Raw genomic sequence first — 20056 nt, 5'->3', positions numbered from 1 at the left:
TACTATTGGCATTTATTACTATATAAATGTCATCTCACACTATATATACCTGCTGGACATGGTCATCTACTAATATTTCTCGTAACATGAGTACTAACATACATTGGTGGGACATTCATCTTCACAATACGATGTTCATCATGCATGTTATCTGGGATGTTTGAGGAGTATAACTGTTCTAATGTCTGGTGTAGATTTTACCTTGCAGGGTTAATAACTTATCATATTGTAGTGTAGACTATAGGGGTTGTTATCTTTATAATGTTGGCTGAATTAGGACATTGTTTAATTTAACTTGAGTATATCCCATGATGGTGCCATTACAAATCGACCAGCTCTCAACTGACATTCTTTCGTTCTGAGATATGTTATAAAAGGAAAAAGAAGATGTGAATTTTTTTTTTAAATTACACTCGATGACTTGTTTATGTTATGTTAACTTTCATAGTTTTCTGTGAATTTTTTTGTCAGTCTGCAGTGATGTTTTAAATAATGCACGATTCAGGATTTCATAGAGGATTAATTCTTCAGTTGATTTATTTATTTAACTTTTGAAAATATTATAATAAGGTAAAGAAATGATGAGTTTCAATTCTTTGTTGTTACAAACTTAACCTGTAGGCAAATTGATAATATTATTCAGCTGTTTGGAAACACTATTGTTAACAGATTCCTGCATTTTTGATTCCCTTTAAATGTTAAAGCCTATTATTTTTCTGATGCCAATTTTAATACATAAATCTGTTTTTCATGAAATAATTGCTCCATTTCCTTATTTCAGACTGTTTAATTGTCAGCTGAATTTTTATCCTTTTAGTTTTTTCTCTAATTTAAAAATATTTGCTGAAAATATATTCCTCCTTTGTCAGATGAACAGCCACAAGAGGATGATAACAAGCAGAACGACGCTGGCGGCCTGTCCACGAATGTCGTCATCATCATCGTAACATGTGTCGTGGGCGCATCCTTCTGTATCGTCATCATTGTCGTGGCTATTGTATTGTGTCAGAAAAGGGACAACGGAGAACGCAACAAACGCCCGTATGAACATTTCTTAGATGATGGGTTTCAATAATAACATTATGCGTCACATTCTATATATTTTTCATTCATTGTAGTTTTTAAAGGAAGTTTATTAAGATTTGTTTCTGTGTTATGGGTTGATAATGTAGAAAACCTTTCTGATAATTTTCTTAATCCTAGATTTTCATTAGTAACAGTGAAAATTAAGATAAAATAAATAGTTTTCAAAAAAAAAAAAAAAATGGAATATGAAAAATAGAATGAGAAAATGTAAATGAGGTATGTTTTCAATTCCAATTTTCTAAAAAGGGGCCACAAATATTTGTGCCTTGTATTGAAAGATGATTATCGCTCAGTGTCTGTAAATGTTTTTCTCCAGTCAAGCCGCCCAGCAACAGTCTCCCAGTAAAGGCAAGATGGCCCAGCGTGACCTAAAGAAGCCTGATCTCTGGATCGATCATCAGCAACAGTTTGAGCTAAAAAATGTCGATAAACCGGAAAGGAGCGAATCTATGTTGACGATGAGCACACTTCGAAGGAATTCCGTGGATGGAAATAAATCTATTGATGATTTACCGCCATATCATCCAGATATTGACAAAGGTTGGTTTTCGTACCATTGCTACCATGTACTCCTTGTCAGTATTTATAATTTTGAACTGGTATATGCTACGTTTTCATGTATGAAATAAATCTGTTGGACATGAGGGTGTTTGCATCCTTATCAAGTTTTTGATAAATCTAGGTGGGCTTAAGGGTGTAAGCTACCTCATCACATTTGTGATACAATCTGGGGGTACTTAAAGGTGTATGCTACCATTTCATATTTGTGATAAGTTTGGAGACATAAGGTTGTATGCCACATTACCATTTAGTAAATTTGCATCAAATACAAAAGTAAAAAGTATATTATTTAATACTTCTATGTCTTTGGATATATCCCAGAATACCCTGAAATTACCTACCATCCCCACGGTAACCATGAGGATAGGTACACACCTATGAGACAACAGCCCATGCAGCACCCACCCCCAGGGCTGATCCGGCCCAAAGCTACAAAACCACCGATGATGATCGGCGTCGATACACAGCAGCCCTCACACCGAGAACGTGAGTATTCTGGGTGGGATCGCAGTATCCGTCAAATGTAACCTAAAACTATATATGTTATGTGTAAGAGAAAGTGATGATGGCCAGTATAGACAGAATTTGATTAAGATAAAACAAAATAAAGGTGACTTAGGTGATTTAGTACACTGTCTTCCTTGCGTTTTAGCCATCGCCATGGTGACAGCTCTACAGAGCAGCCAGATGGGCCAGATGGACTCGCCACATGGTATGATGCCACACTCGCGGCCAGGCTTCCCGAGGACTCAGTACAACATGCCATATACAACGTCACCACGTGTTAACACAGACCATTCTCATAATAGTAAGTATTCCTAAGTGGTCCATTGACTTTACTATATCACAACCCATATAGGTTTTTTGTAAATCTTTCATAATGAAGTCTAGGTATTGTGATGATGGCAAAAAGAATGTTTTCAATATTTGTTTTTGTTTCAATGCTTTACAAAATCAACAAGATGTTCTCTTTTAAGAATATTGTTTATAAATCTGACAATCTCTGCGAGAATATGAACTAATATAACACTATTTACCAGACTTTGACCTCGAAATTTGACAATTCCTGTGAGAATATGACCTTTATATAACAATATTTACAATACATTGACCTTGAAATCAATTTCTGTGAGAATATGACCTTGATATAACGCTATATTTTACAAGTCATTGACCTTGAAATCTGACAATTTCTATGAGAATATGACCTTTATATAGCAATATTTACAATACATTGACCTTGAAATCAATTTCGGTGAGAATATGACCTTTATATAACAATATTTACAATACATTGACCTTGAAATCAATTTCTGTGAGAATATGACCTGGATATAACGCTATATTTTACAAGTCATTGACCTTGAAATCTACATCTAGTGCATGCTAAGATGGACTAATAGAATTGATAATTGGCCGAATCTTCAAAAGCTTGGTATAGCCATTCTCTGAATTGTATGTGCAAGATAATTGAATAAATTTAGAATTTAGAATTTAGAATGTGTCACCAGTGTCAGTTCCTGAGGGACTCAGAAGGTTTAAAATTAACCCATTATTTAAACAATTAGCCGTTAACTACAAATACATTATATTTTTAAGTAATTATAAATTGTCAGTGCCTTAAACAAAAGTGTCAAAGTTGAACCCCTCCCCTTGACAAAATCCTGGATCAAATTATTTTCACCTGTATATATAAACATAGAATTCAAAATCACCTGCACTTATATTGATCACTGCATTGCTGTGCAAACCTCAATAATGCACCTGTATATGTTATGAAAATTCGAAATTACTTGTTTTTCTGCTGATAAAATACTCAACTGTATATGTATCTATATAAATACAGAAATTATATATATACAGAAAATCCAAAATCGATGAGCACTGATATAATACCTGCATGGCTGTGCATATCTTGATAACTCACCTGTACTTGTATCACTGATCCTGTATTTACCTGTTTAACTCACCTGTACTTGTCATCGTTTATTTACAGTGCATGGGATGCCAATGGATCATAACTGTAAGTCAGAAATATTTTCTCTTTCCTCGTCACATCTCATCATTCATACTTCGTCACATCTGTCATTCATACCTTGTCACATCTGTCATTCATACCTCGTCACTCCTGTCATTCATACTTCGTCACATCTCATCATTAATACTTCATCACATCTGTCATTCATACCTTGTCACATCTGTCATTTATACCTTGTCACATCTGTCATTCATACCTCGTCACATCTGTCATTCATACCTCGTCACATCTGTCATTCATACCTCGTCACATCTATCATTCATACCTCGTCACATCTATCATTTATACCTCGTCACATCTGTCATTCATACCTCGTCACTCCTGTCATTCATACCTCGTCACATCTGTCATTCATACCTCGTCATATCTGTCATACATACCTCGTCACATCTGTCATACATACCTCGTCACATCTGTCATACATACCTCGTCACATCTGTCATTCATACCTCGTCACATCTCATCATTCATACCTCGTCACATCTGTCATTCATATCTTGTCACATCTGTCATTCATACCTCGTCACATCTGTCATTCATACCTCGTCACATCTGTCATTCATACCTCGTCACATCTGTCATTCATACCTCGTCACATCTGTCATACATACCTCGTCACATCTGTCATACATACCTCGTCACATCTGTCATACATACCTCGTCACATCATTAATACCTCGTCACATCTGTCATACATACCTCGTCACATCTGTCATTCATACCTCGTCACATCTGTCATTCATACCTCGTCACATATGTCATTCATACCTCGTCACATCTGTCATACATACCTCGTCACATCTGTCATTCATACCTCGTCATATGTCATTCATACCATCATCATAAAGTTTTTACAACAAATCTTGTTCAGCGGAATTTAGATTTACTGCAGTATTGTTTATTGAATCCTTAAAAAAATTTTTTAATATTTTTACCTCCCATTGCAAAATTTGGGTTGTCAAAAAATTAATTGGAATACAGTGTATTTTTGGACCTATAGATATTAGCATAGCCATTTTCATGTCTTTGGGGTCAGAAGTGTTTCTATACTAGTGTCTTATAATAAAACCTAACTCTTTCTGTTTGTTTAATGGTGAAAAGGCATAAAATATAAATGGCAGACATTGCCAGTGTTACTGAAACTCATTAGAATTAACATTGTACTTTTTATTTTAACTTCGATGAACCTCTGGGTTGAAATCATAAGTGTGTTATTCTTCTCTTTTCTGTATTATATATGTTGTAAAAATATTCATCGCTGTACCATTGCATGTGTATTCTTCGTGTTAATATAATTTTTACTCAAATGTCTATATTATGTTTTGTTTAGTGTATGCTTACAAAGCTTCCATTATCTTGACTGGTTTCAGATTTTTGTTTGTGATTTCAATTTAAATCAAAGGAAGATTTTTTTTATACATAAAAAGTGAACTAGAATTCAAAAAAATAAATGAATGTAGTCAAACTTTATCTCAAACTTTGATAATTTTAAAACTGTGCAGTAGAATTTGGCCTGACGGTAAAAGTTTATATAAAATATACTTGATTAACTTGAATGATCAGTAAATCTTGTTCATGACCTCAGAGATAACAAGTTAAACTGTATATAAACATGGATTGATCATGTAAATCCTGGCTCTGGCTTTATCAGTATTCCTGTAGGGAAGCATTGTTGAATTTTAGGAAATCATCTTAGTTAAGTTCATTGAATTCTTTAATGCTTTCCTATGTTAAAGTTTAGGAATTTCATTAAGTTGAGGGATGTTGATGAAGCAGGCCTGGTATGATAATCTGATTTTGTGTATAGCTGTTGAGTACAATATTTAAAGCCAGTCAAAATCACCCAATATATGAAAGTTTTCAATTTTCACCAGGTTTTCAATTTCTGAGACACATCAGAAAAATTTACACTGATGATATTTTGAAGATAAAACAATCCAGACTATTAGAAACACTGGTGGACAAATTTGAAAACTTTTGATACATGAAGCAAGCAAACATCCTATGTTATATCTCTGATGTGATTTTGAGTTTTTACTCCCTTTTTCCCAGCATGCACTGCATCGTGTTTTCTGTTATATCTTGCTCTGACAGATCATGTGTCGGCCCTGGATGACGACGAGTCGAGCGTCAACGATCCGCTCTTAGACGAGTCCTACAACGCTCGAGTTGGATATGGCATGTATTCCCTTCCCGCAATTTATAGTTTATCGCTTTCACTACCTAGTGGCCTTTTTTGATAGAATAAAATAATATATTAGATATACTGTGATTTTCCTCAATACCCATCGGCTAAAACATGGTCACATGGAGGTTAATATTTTATGATTTTGACGTGATGTTTCTATTATCAGAAACACTAAGTCAATATTGTGTTTATGATGTCATAATTATTGTGACATATCCCAATTAATGCCTCCGTGTAAATTTCCTGATGTCAAAATAAATATAATGCAATTTCTACCTTTAACAAACACGATGATATCTAATATAAAAATGAAGGACCTTTGGTATGGTCATTATGATGTTTTACCAACCTGGCAGAATCTAAAATATTGACGGAAAGTGAAGTCTTAGGTTAATATTTGATTCTTTCAGGTCAGTATAACGCCAAACTGACCACACTAGTGGTCCATAACTGGTCAGTATTTAATACACCCAGAAACATGTAGCCAATAAATTCATTAGCTGGCCAAGTTTTCAAAACAGATTCAGCAGTTAGATATTTCAGCACTCACTCACTATAATTTATAGTGCGGTTTGGTCGAGATATTTCACAAGTCATGTTTAATTTATAGTGCGGTTTGGTCGAGATATTTCACAAGTCATATTTAATTTAAATTACTGTAACCATCCTTATTGCACTTAAATTCTAACCAAGTTTAAGCAAATTAGCTCAATGATGAGTTAGCACAACCAAAATAATTGCTGAAGAAAATATTTTAAGAATGTGTAATTTACAAATCCTTAAAAGTGGGAAGATTTCAAAATGAAAAGCACTAAAACAAGGTTATCGCAAAAATCTGTAAATATGTTAACTCCACTCTTATATGGATATATCGTATTGATATCATGTTTATAATATAATCTCAACGTGCCATTAGACAATTTATCAAAGTGCACTTATTTTTAATATACTGAATAAACAAACGCTACTTGATTGAATTATGTCCCTCCATTGCCTCCTAATTAGAAGATAAGGGTTGCTATTTTTTCTGATATTTCACCTTAGGATCTAACAAGAATTTCATTTTTGAGTTGCCTGCCTGAGCATATGCATGTGTACACTTCAGTAAGCAGGATTAAGATGGAAAAAAATTTAAATGTTTATATGACAGAATGTTCACCATCATGACCTTGAAGACTCTGAGTAGTCCTCGGACAGTATCATGTAGGAGTTTATGACTCCCCTTACTGCTGTTCAATCACCTTGACCTTTCAGACAATAGGTGTTCCTCACCTTACCAATACTTCATTCCTGATATGCAATTTTTGTCTGACGCTAAAGACAAAATTTACCAGATATTCAAGATAATTGGTCATTCACCTTCAAGAAAGTTTGTGTCCCTGACCTGACTATTTGCCTCAGACCTTCTTTAACTTTTCCTGTCTGACCTAGAAGATATTATTCAGTGTACCTTGGCAATTTTTTTCAGATTATCAAATTTATCTGGGTACTTTGAAATCCCAGTCTGGGTAACACCCCCACTGCTTCTATGACTATCATTATACTGTTGATGTGACCTTGGCTATACGTTGTCCCTGACCTTCAGGATAGATTGTGTGGTTGCGATGGTCACTGACATTATACACTCTGTTTACTACAGAAGTTAGGGTTTCACTGTGAACATCACCACATTGATAGTGAAGCACCTATGTTGTGATGCTTGTTTGCTGTTCGGAATGAAATTGACAAGGCTTAATTCCTTCATCATGCATAATTTGAATTAATATATTGTCTGATTTTGCTTCTTAAAATAATTTTTAATTTTATCTGCAGCTTTTCATAAATCATATATTTAATAGCTATATTAGAGTATAACAAACAATAAAAACAAAATAAGCTGTATGAAATGATTTTTTTTTTAGATTTTTTTGGTTTTGTGCTGTCATGTCTGTTTATCCATTGGCCAGAGGGAAATAAGGGGAGACAACTGTTTTATTGGTTTGAGTACAAGGATAAAAAAGCTGTCTAGTGGATAGTTATAGGTACAGGGGGTGTGTCTTGGGGAAATGTACAAGACACTAGATGACTTTCAATCTTAATTCAAATACAAAGATTTTGTTTTTTTTATGAGAGTGCACTTCAAATGTTTAATGAAGTTACCTCCCTTTGATGATACAACGTAGTTACCTCCCTTTGTGATAGCTACCTCCCTTCTGTATACAGGTCGCCATGGTGTTGCATGGATGTGCAGAAATAGGTTTATGATCTGACACTGCATTGGGCATGCATTTTATTGTCACGAATCGTGCTAACTTTTCATGAAAAGCTTATTTTCTTTTTGTTCTAATGAATCCACAAAATTTTCAAAACTTGTGATTGGTAACGCAATAAGAAAACTTTATAAAACATATTTCATTGACATTTTAAGCTTGATTTTACAATGGAAACGGAGAAAAACATTTTAAAATCAAAGTAAAACAAAAAGTTCTCATTTTCAAATTTTGTTATTATAAAGGGGCAACTAATTCAGATTAAAAACCATGAAAACAATTAGGTCTGATTAAGATTTGAAAAATAAACATAGAACACAAAGAATAAAAATACAAAGTGGAGATAATAGGACAAAAGGTTGATGTGTTGGATATAACCAGACATTTGTGGCCAATCTAGCTAATGTGCTGTGTACTAATTTCCTTACAGGCCTTATGTCGCCCGATATCTGCCCCAAGCAGAGCCATAGTCTACCCCATCTGGCTGGGCATGGGATCAACCCCAATGGAGGGTCGGGGTCTCATCCCCTCCCCCCTGGGGTGTTATCCCATACCCCCCACAAGGGTCAGCCGACTGCCATAATCTCGCCTGACCAACAGCTGCCTGGCGAGTGCGAGGAACATAAAAGTTTACCCCGATCCCTTCACCGACACCCGCTGCGGAGCTTTTCCGTGCCCAGTCCCCCGCCCCCTGGCAGTAATCCCCTGTCCAGTGTTGCCCTCACCCCAAAACACCAAATAGGTATGTACATGTCCTGTCCAGGGTCTGTGTCAAATGCATGGGCAGGGGGAACAGGTTGTCTAGAAAGGGAAACAGCATTGTCAAGAAAGACAGCTATATAAGGGAGATAATCCACCAAATTAGGGCAGAGTGATATAGTCAGGGAGGAAAACATTATAGAAGATGATATATAGAATTAGTATTGAACAACATTAAAGGGAGATCACTCCTCAAGGTAAAATTGGTAATGGAGAACAATGTCAGGGAATTGAAGCATTTCACCAGAAGGCAAGGGAGATAATTTGGTAATGGTACCAGGAAGGGAGGTAATTTATTCAATTGAAACACACTACAGTGAAATAACATACATATCTTAGAAAGGCAAAGGAAGTTATAACTCTGGTTCAGGCAAGAAAGATAACTTGATTGTTGACTCACAAGGAATGACAACAATCTGAACAGAATCGTTAGTTTGAATCCCCTGATTAATCCCGTAACTAATATGTGGTAGTTCCCACGTGTAGTGTTATGGCTTTACAAATTACCCAGAGCTTATTTCCCTAATATGTATGCATGCTAGCTATTATATTATAATCACATTTCAAATTATTAGATCTATCTCCTTACATGTTTCCTAGTATTTTCATCACCCTTCATGTTTTTGTTGATTTTAGTAGTTTTGATATTGTGAACATAGACCTCATGATACTGAGGAGAACTTACAATGCAATTTGCAATTTACAATTGACATTTCTAAAATGCTGCTTTTTCTTTTTCTTTTCTTATCTTTCTTTCTTTCTTTTTTTTCTAATTTTTTTTTCTTCAAGTAAAAATGTTTTGGCTATTTTTGAGATTTCCTTTGGAAATTTGGAGTTAAAAGTCAATCTGATATGAGTTGGATTCATTGTAAGTTCTCGTAAGTTTTTCTTCATCATCCACTTTAAATCATCTCTTCAATTATTTAGATTATGTTGTAAAATTTTAAAACCCAATATTTGTTATTGAAAATCATACCTTCAGACATTACAATGAAAAACTTGCTATTCAAGGTACTTCCCTTTATAACAAAATTCTGATACTTGAATTACTTCCCTTGATGAGAAAATACTGATACTTGAATAACTTCCCTTGATGAGAAAATACTGATACTTGAATTACTTCCCTTGATGATTGAGTCTTCCTGTATTACCATCAATATGACCGCTGTTTACAGTGAAGCCTCAGCAGACATCAAGTCCGTACAAGAAACCAACGCCACCTATATCCAGTGTCCCCATTAAACCCCGTACAACGATGCCTATCATTAGCACCCCAAAGGCACCGGATGTGGTGCTGAAAGGAACTCAAGAGGACCCCGATCTTCAGGTAGGCTCTCTAATGGACACTACTGTTTGGTAATGTTTATTGTCACCTCAACAGCTTAGGTTGTTTCGGAATGTGAACACATTTCTGTTTATAAGTCAAGTAGCCTATTCTAATTGCCTTTTGTTCGTCGTCGTCCATCCTACGTCGTCCCTCTGTAAATAATTTACATTTTCGACTTTTCGGAGTCTCACATTTACCACAGAGGGAGGGTAAACGTTTATATAGTTTATATTGGGAAATCACATTTTGACTGTCATTTGTTTGATTTCTGTTGGAAATCATTCTAACTTAGTCAGCATTATCAGCATAGGATAACAATTTGATGGTATACACATGTAGGCCCTGACTGACCCTCTGGGCTGATGGACGGGGCTAAATAGTGTTAAATTAAATTTCAACACTCAGAGGGTAAAGATGACCATATCAACGTCGTGCTGGGTGGATCAGCTTTAATCAAGTAGTTGACTAGTTTCGACACTTAGGCGTAAGATTCGGGTAGAAGGTATAAAATGCATTACATCACTCATAACAACTTGTTGTTATATTGTTGCTAGGCAAGGCACCGAATTTTATACCTTATACCAGAATGTTTGTATTTTAATTTGTTCTGATGACGACACGCCTAAGTGTCGAAACTGGTCACTATTTGATTAAAGCTTTTTTTTACCCTTTGACTACTCAACTTCACGACCCGCCTCTTGTATTCCTTGTGGAATCCGTCGGCTGCGTAACACAGAACCATACTGAACTTTAAACACAGATGTTTGATCTCCCACCTCCCATATTATCAACACTCAGGTTACAGTTAAGGCCCATGGGCCTCTTGTTTATTGTTTATTGTCACATCAACAGCTATGGTCGTTCTAGGACTATTGTAATAAGTATTAATACAAAGGCACCATATTTTCAATCATATTGAATTGCAGAGTAAAACGTGGAGGAGCTAGATACCTTAGAAATTTAATAAAGATGTGATGACTCTACATCTGATGAGATTTTGATGGTCAGTGTCAAAGTTGAACTGTCAAAGGTCAAACTTGATCAATTGATTTTAATCTTTTCTCTTTTCTCTTGACGAGAAATATACTGCAATGAAAAGTTTTCTCTTGACGAGAAATATACTGCAATGAAAAGTTTTCTCTTGACGAGAGGTATACTGCAATGAAAAGTTTTCTCTTGACGAGAGGTATACTGCAATGAAAAGTTTTCTCTTGGCGAGAGGTATACTGCAATGAAAAGTTTTCTCTTGGCGAGAGGTATACTGCAATGAAAAGTTTTCTCTTGACGAGAGGTATACTGCAATGAAAAGTTTTCTCTTGGCGAGAGGTATACTGCAATGAAAAGTTTTCTCTTGGCGAGAGGTATACTGCAATGAAAAGTTTTCTCTTGTCAAGAGATATACTGCAATGAAAAGTTTTCTCCTGACAAGAGGTATACTGCAATGAAAAGTTTTCTCTTGACGAGAGATATACTGCAATGAAAAGTTTTCTCTGGACGAGAGATATACTGCAATGAAAAGTTTTCTCTTGACGAGAGATATACTGCAATGAAAAGTTTTCTCTTGACGAGAGATATACTGCAATGAAAAGTTTTTTCCTGACAAGAGGTATACTGCAATGAAAAGTTTTCTCTTGACGAGAGGTATTCTGCAATGAAAAGTTTTTTTCTTGACGAGAGGTATACTGCAATGAAAAGTTTTCTCTTGACGAGAGGAATACTGCAGGGTTACTTATAGTTTCCAGAAATTAGGTAAATTTTCAGCCTTATTAAGATTTCCCATTTTCATCTCTGCACCTGTTTATGCATCTTCGCTAGCCAAGGCTTCTGATTACGTTACACTACACGAACCCTTGGCGGATATAGGCGTCAGTTCTGGCCCTCTAGCGGAGATTCAAAATTACCACTCTTTACGCATGAAATTTTCGATCAATCAAAACGAGCGTTACCGATTTACTTCATCTGAGATGTTTACAAACACACATGGAGGCTTGGTTCATTTTGATGAGATATGTGATCAATGACTTAAATAGATTGATCAAACACTGCGAATGTTTCCCTAAAGATAGTTCGTCTCTGTATATAGGTAAAATGCCATGACATAGTCGACATTGTAGCTCTGTACTGGGTGCCGCAATTTTTGTTTACTGCGAAACCAAGCCTGAACGTACAACGCGATTTGATTGGATGCCCTGGGATTCCAGGGCGCGACGGTTTGAACACGACTATATCCGCCAAGGGTTCGTGTAGTGTAACATAATCAGAAGCCTTGGCTAGCGAAGATGCTGTTTATGTTGAAATCTTGAAGCATTATCTGAGCCTTTTGGGGTATTTCTCTTATTTGATTGGCTTAACACCAAAGTTTTTTTCTGTTTATAGTGTAAATTCAAACTTAAAATCTTTGTGTTGGGATGGTGACAATAAAATGTTTCTTTGTTTCAGAAGTCGGTTAGTACAGAAGAGTTGACAGCGGAGATGGCCAATCTCGACTGTCTGATGAAAGACTTAAACGCCATCACACAGCAGGACTTCGAGTGCTAGCCTTCAATATTCCAGGTCATCAAAGGGCAGACAACTCATATGTCAAGACTTCTCATCACAAATGTGCACTCATTTATCAGAGGTGTGGATAATTTATCTAGACAAGGGCAGATAACTTATTTACATAACTGTACATCATTAAGGAGACATTTCATGTGTAAAGAGTGTAACTCAACAAGTCATTTTTTCATATATAGTGTAGCTATTTTCACCGCACATTTCGTTATGTGTATACAGCCACATGGACGGAGCCCTGATCTGCTGAGTACCCAACGAGTCATTAACATTGAAATGATAAGGACCATCATTCTAACATGTACAGAAAGTTCCAATGTTCATGCCCTTTCATTGAACATATCCACGATTTCAAGTGAGATGAAAGCATTTGGTTGCAAATCAGTAACTCAATGACTTTGTTTGCATTGTTAAATGATGGTGCCACTTTCTGTGTAAGCAATGATGTCACTTCCTGTGTAAGTGATGATGATGTCACTTCCTGTGTAAGCAATGATGTCACTTCCTGTGTAAGTGATGACGATGTCACTTCCTGTGTAGGTGATGATGATGTCACTTCCTGTCTACATGATTGTGGTGTCACACCATGCTGTTACCACTTCCTCAGAAATATTTGCATGGGTGTTAGAATATCGAGTGTGTATATGTATGTATTGAGGGAATTGTCTGGCAGTGAGAGAGAGATATGTTGTGACTTGCCTGTATTTTAAGCATAAAATGAATAGTTACACCTGTAAGCTTGAAACCCACTGACCCCTCCGATCCAGGGAACTCTCACTATGATAGACCATCCCAATGACGATTTAATCATGATGCTATTTAATCTCAAAAATAAAAAAAAAATGTTGAAACACTGTTAATTTGTACTTTTTTACCCCATCAAGCTATTTATATTGATATGGAATTTCTAAATAAAATTTCAAAAGAAATGACTGAAATAATTTTTAGACAATTTTGTCTGTTGTTTATCTTACGATTGTTAAATTTAAATGTTTTTAACACCAATTTTCTTTTAAAATGTTTTATTCCTATTCATTTTATACAACATTGCTGATTTTAATATATTTATGACTTGCTTTGCTGTCATGTTTATACCTCGAATAATGAATCAATTAAAATTATGGAAAATGAAATTGTCTTGATAGGTTGTCTGTTTTTATTCACCTTGATATGTAATCATAAAACATATTGTAGATATTTTAATAAGTTCATGTTTTACCTTTTTTGTCAAAAGTGTTGTGATAGAAATAAAATCAAGAAGTTCCCCACTTCATTTGGAGAACTTGAGCCAAAATGAACACATTATGTTACCTAGCATTTCGTCAATTTAGTTTTGTTGTAGTATACGGTCATTGTTGTTGCTTCTTACCCTTCCAAGATGTCAAAAAACTTGTTTGCATTATTGTAAATTTTTGTTTATGGAAGAATTTTCTCTTTCGTAGCTCATTTTTGATGATGTGAAATTGAAATCTTCCAATAGAGTCACAAATATTCACAAAGATTTTCTTCTGTCTGGTATCTTGTGTTAAATTACAGTAATTTTTGTTTTAAAAACTCTCAAAAGTTTCTTTCTATTGGTTTAAAATATCAAAGATATCTCGAAGAATTTTTTTTTTATTATTTTTTTTTTTGGTTTTAGATATCTTACAAATCTATTTTGGTGTAAGATATCGAAAGATTTTTTTAATATATTTAAGATATGTAGGACGTCTTTCTTTTGAAGTGTTTGGATCTAAGGAATATGCCATACCTGTATTTACACAAAGTGGTTGATAAATAAATGATTTTTTTGGGAGAATATGTATTTAGTTGATTGATAAATTAATGATTTTTCTGGGGGAGGATAAGAATTAGAATGTTTTTGTTGACGAAGTTACAATACTTACCTCTACAGTTTTTTTACAATATTGATTTGTCTTCCTGTCCTTTATGAGGATTTTCCTGTTTTGTTTGACATAATGATGTAGGACTTTCAATATGCTTCTGATTGATATCATTTTCTGATGTCACCACTTCAAATTGTTTTGCACCTTGTTTCGCTAAGAATATAATACAGATCGTTTGATATATTACTTGTAATGCTGTTGAATTTATTGGGGAAAAGTCACTTTCATAAGATGGAAAAATACATTAATATCATTTCATACATATATGATGGCATATCTATAATGTTGAAATGTGTTTAAACGTACAAAAGGGTGTGAGAGATTATGGAGTTTTGACATTGTTGCGAGAGTTGTTGAGGTGTTGTGTGAAGGATATCTGTCAATTATAGAATAGGTGAACTTGTATCAGATGGATTATTTTTATAATGTATAATTTTACTGTGAAAATTTTACCATGTTTTAATGTGACATTTTAAAATTAAGTGTAATGCTTGGTGCTTATTTAACTCACCACAAAGCAGATTTTTTTTTCGCGAAAATATTGTTTAAATCATTTTTCAAGATTTTGCAATAAAATTTCATTCATTATATTGTTGCCATCTTTAAAAAAAAACACGGAACTAAAACCTTTATTTTAGAGACTGAAAAAGTGCAACATATAGGTCTTATTCAGAACAAAATGAAAATATTCTCAATATAAAACATTGAATTATGTTACCCGAAAATGAATCTGCTCTGTGGCGAATTGTTTAACAGGAACAATCTTAAACAACCAATGTGTGTACTAGTGTATACATGAACTATTCATTAGTTCCCACTTAAAATCAACGTCAGTAATCTATTTGAATGTAAAAAACAGATATAATTGTTAGGTCCCAAATAATGGTGCCGTGACCAGGATATGAATTGCCCATCATAGGTTACTGAACATGATTTTAATTGTACACTTTCAATTCCAGTACACACCGGTTTTCTGAATCATATTCTGTATAAATTGGTGAATAATGAGAAAACAAATACATGGGAAAACAAAAAACAAAAATTGAAAAAGGATTTTATTTATTTGAAGTTAAAATTCCATAAAGCTGTAGCGTCAAATTCTTAAAAAATATGTAAGGTAAGAATTTAAATTTGGTGAATGAAATGTGGTCCTCTCTTTAGATAATAATCAACATTCAACTTTCAAGGCACAAAGGTTAGAAAATAAAGAATTCAGATGGAAATAGGAGGGTCGTTGAGTAGAGTTGAAAATGTACAAGAATCTAAGCAAATGTTGGTTGTTTTATTGTGATGTCACATTGATAAAGACTTAGGTTGGAAGCTTGTATTTACGTTTTAATTTTTGATGGTTTCAAAATTATGTATAACAAAATAAATATCATTAGCATAGTTTGTGTCAATATTGTAAAACATATATGTATATAAATTTATACCAACCCGAGACTGGTGATGTGGAGGTGGATATTTATTTGTAAATAAGATTGAAATGAACTTGTGAGAAACCAAGGTGCATTATTTCATCTTAAAGCATTCTGTAGTATACAATTATGGACTTTAGCTGAGGGAGACAGGGACATTTATGAACCCAGGGTTATTAACGCTATCATAAGTTTGCTAGCTCTAAAAATACCATGCAACGTCATGAGATTCAGTTTAGTTTGATTTTAGTTACGTTTGTTCTTATATTTAGCCTAAACTATTTTCCAAATTTTCTAAGAAGTGTGTATTCAACATTTTGATCGCAAAACATCATTCTTTTAACTGATGTGTCGATACAAAATATTGTTATGTCGTCACTTTTATATGTCCCTGTTTGCCTGAACAAAACAGTAAAGTCAGAGCCTTGCAATTCACAGAAATTCATTATCGCATTCAGACATTAATAATGATTCCTCGGTGAGATAATAATGTAAGGAGGGAAAGAAAATCTGTTTATGTACCAGTACAAATATAACATGTTTATATGGGGGTATAATGGGCCAGTTTAAAATTCTATTGATGAAACATTTTGCTTAATGACATGGAACTGATTCCGCATGACACGTTCTGTTATTGGGTCATATCAAATTATCGTGTACTGGTATATATTGTTGAGTATTCACTCAACTATTACCGTGATACATGTTGCTATGGTAACAACTCAACCGTTGCCGTGATACATGTTACTATGGTTAACACTCAACAGTTGCCATGATGATGCTTCCTCGATTATGCATGTTCAGGTAAAAAGTGTACCTGACGTTTTATAATTGTTTGTATTTGCGGCTTAATTATGTTATAAAATGTCTGCCATATTCATTGACAAAGGTAGGCTTATCTGAAATGTATACTTCGCTTGGGATACTAGGGATATGAAATTACAGAATACACAACCTCATTCATGTTTTCTTTTCGATCCAAAAGTTCTCTATAAGAATTATTGATATACAATTTAGTTAAAATTGAATAGTCGTTTCATAGGAAATAATGCGTGATTTAAAAATGTTCATTTGAGGAAACATTTGCTGATTTCTTCAAGAGTCCAGAAAATTATCAACTCTAAATTCTCACTATTTTGATTTTGTTGCAGTAGGTATAAAATTGCTATTTAAACAATATCAAATTATCTTCAAAAATGATGTTAAATTTCCTAGTTATCTACAGTACCATACAACATATATCAGATAAGACTAACTTTGTGGTTATTTACATGCATTTCAAGCAAATTTTCCTTTGTTTCGAGTCTTTATTATACAGGGTCACAGTAGATATTGTCAAGTTAGCCTACGGTCACGTGACGAGTAACAAACACATATTTCCGGTTCAATAATTACACATATTATACTGTATTGAATATTTATGAATTACAAATATTTTATTACAAACTTTATGATTGGTCAATTATTTTGAATTCTTATCGAAGCAACCGTCTAAAGTATAAAACCTAAAATGTGATTGGTTAATGTTTTAAATACTGAATGAGACATCAAAACGAATATAGAACTTTATCTGAGGTCACTTTATCCTGACTGTTCTCGTGACCAATACTACCCGTCACTTATATTTCTAGAGAGAAGTTGTTTTGAAATTTTTGTCAATATTAATAAATATATTAACACATAAATGGCGAACCTGGATATATACAACTTGATTTCCGTTCTCAAATAAAAGGTGGCGTATTTTAAAGTAACCATAAAATAATATAAGGCAAGGGAATATTATTGAGAAAGGTTTTGTGTTAGTTTCTATGTTTATACCAAATGCTGAAATACAGCACGGCTAGATCTTATAATGGTCCAAATCAAATCATTACAGATGAAATTGATACTAATGATAATAATAATACTTCTATTCAGTTCAGAATTTATTATTTAAGTCAGGAACTTTTCTAAGAAGTGAAGGACAGGACAATGTACGTTATCTACAATCTGACAAAATATTATCAAGCTCTTATAGTGTTGTCATCCGCTTGTCATCAAGTAAGGAGACGGATTAATTGATGAATCCTGTTAATATTCTTGTATTAATGTATGGAATGTAAAGGGATGTAATAATATATGGTTTAAATTAATCTGACAAAATTAGACTCTAAAACAATACGTTATAATATAGTACGGTATTATCTAACACAATCAGGTATAAATTATATTGTTGTAATGCCAGTGTTGTCTGTGACCCTGTATAGACCAGCTGACCGATAGTATGATACTAGCCAAATATGTATACAATGATCTGTAAATCACCATACGTCTGTAATATGTTTTGTGAAAATGAGAAAACAATTTTGTAGAAAAATGGACGAATAAAATTACATTTTTTGTACATGTTTGTTATGTTGAATATGTAAAAAAACAAACAATGTCTACATTGTAACGAACTATACTTCTTACTCGAGTTGAAGAACAAACTATGACCAAATATAGATTGTGTGGCAAACAGAAGACAGAACGACTAGCAGGTCCGGAAGGTTGAGCGTGTTCTTGACGCAATTCAAGGAAGCTATCGGAAAAAAAAACTATGGCTATATACCTTATAGAATTGAGACGGCACAAAGTACCTTAAGACAAATTGAACTGTAATGCTACAAAAGAAAGAGAAGAAAATCATGTAGGGTTGCCTGGTACTGACCGTAGGGCGAAGGTTTCTCTCCGGGTACTCTCCCACCTCCAAAACCTGGCACGTCCTTAAATGACCCTGGCTGTTAATAGGACATTAAACAAACTAAACCAAACCAAATTTCATATGTTATAATGATAACTTTACGTCAGCATATCAAATAACCATGTAAACTCGTTGAAAAGCAGCATTGTTTTATAATCGTCGAATCGTTACATTCCAACCAACTGTTGTGGACAACCTTTCACCAATATCTGACGAATACATACATGAAAACTGTTACTTATCAACGTTCCATCATCATTATTTCAACGCACCTCGGCCAATGCTAGCCTTACAACCCTAAAACGACGTTGGTTAACCTAAACATGTTATCTGGGATTGCTCTTTCCCGCGCTATTAAAACATACATATGACGTAAAAAGAGGCTAACTGCAAAAATGGCTATGTGGTTGAGTTCCTCCCTTCCTTTAATATTACCTCGAATACAGGTCTCTCCGACATGTAAACTGCACGGCGACAGTAGTAAAAATGTTATGCGATGAAGATAATGCTGGCAGCAACACGTATGATTGGGTTTTTTCTATGGGTTGATGCAAAACTCTTCGAAAAAAAAAATGATAATGATATAAAATAATTGGTAATTTTCTCCGCTTCTTACCGAAATTACGATTTCTTGTTGTGTTGATTGATAATTAATAAGGTATTTGATCGTGCGCAGATGATATGTTTTATGTATGTCGAACCATCTCGTGAAATATTATGTAATCTCTAATTGATACATCAAAATGACGTCAAGCTTATGAAATGTTACATTACAACAGTATAAATATCCATTCCCTGAGGAGATTAGCAGACATTTATCGACAACGGAAGGTATTACACCTTTTCAAATGAGACTGGAGCATTGAAGCCCACTTACGGGTATCTAGATATCTTAAACTTGTTATATATAAGTGGACATTATCAACATGAAGTCGGTAGGATATCTCTTTTTTGTATACTTATTACACTTCGTTACCTTAAGTGACAGTTTTGATCATCTTGAGAGATGCCATAATCAGTTTCATTCCTGTTTAAACGAACAGGAAAATATGTTTTGCCTGTGTGACTCGCTTTGCGAATATTACGACGATTGTTGTTTTGATGCCGGTAATACCAGACAAATGATATCAGAACAAGAAAGTGAACAGCTCGGATTTCTTGATAAAACGTCTTGCGAAATGGTCACCCACAGAAATATTGTACGTACAAACCAGAACAAAGGTGTTTTCATGGTGTCATCTTGTCCCGAATCCATGAATGTTGAAATAG

The 20056-nt window shown here is 34.3% G+C and overlaps 1 protein-coding gene across 9 annotated transcripts in view; it reads left to right on the top strand.

Moving 5' to 3' along the window:
• LOC117315533 (neogenin-like) overlaps positions 1 to 18448 on the top strand; it is a 269288-nt gene extending 250840 nt beyond the window's left edge. For 4 of the 9 annotated variants that reach the window (XM_033869766.1, XM_033869765.1, XM_033869762.1 and 1 more), the window contains 9 exons: positions 870 to 1041; positions 1403 to 1626; positions 1969 to 2133; positions 2300 to 2455; positions 3644 to 3670; positions 5780 to 5863; positions 8553 to 8864; positions 10057 to 10208; positions 12648 to 18448. In XM_033869766.1, coding sequence (XP_033725657.1) covers positions 870 to 1041; positions 1403 to 1626; positions 1969 to 2133; positions 2300 to 2455; positions 3644 to 3670; positions 5780 to 5863; positions 8553 to 8864; positions 10057 to 10208; positions 12648 to 12746 — 1391 coding nt within the window. In that variant the 3' untranslated portion in view covers positions 12747 to 18448. The remainder of the gene's footprint in view (positions 1 to 869; positions 1042 to 1402; positions 1627 to 1968; positions 2134 to 2299; positions 2456 to 3643; positions 3671 to 5779; positions 5864 to 8552; positions 8865 to 10056; positions 10209 to 12647) is intronic. The other 5 variants (XM_033869763.1, XM_033869767.1, XM_033869768.1 and 2 more) reach the window with 5 other exon arrangements.
• The last annotated feature ends 1608 nt before the right edge of the window (positions 18449 to 20056 follow it).

This window comes from Pecten maximus, chromosome 17 (assembly GCF_902652985.1).
Source record: "Pecten maximus chromosome 17, xPecMax1.1, whole genome shotgun sequence".
Lineage (NCBI taxonomy): Eukaryota > Metazoa > Mollusca > Bivalvia > Pectinida > Pectinidae > Pecten > Pecten maximus.
Note: the sequence above shows the minus strand (reverse complement) of the source record. Positions and strands in the feature narration are given on the sequence as shown.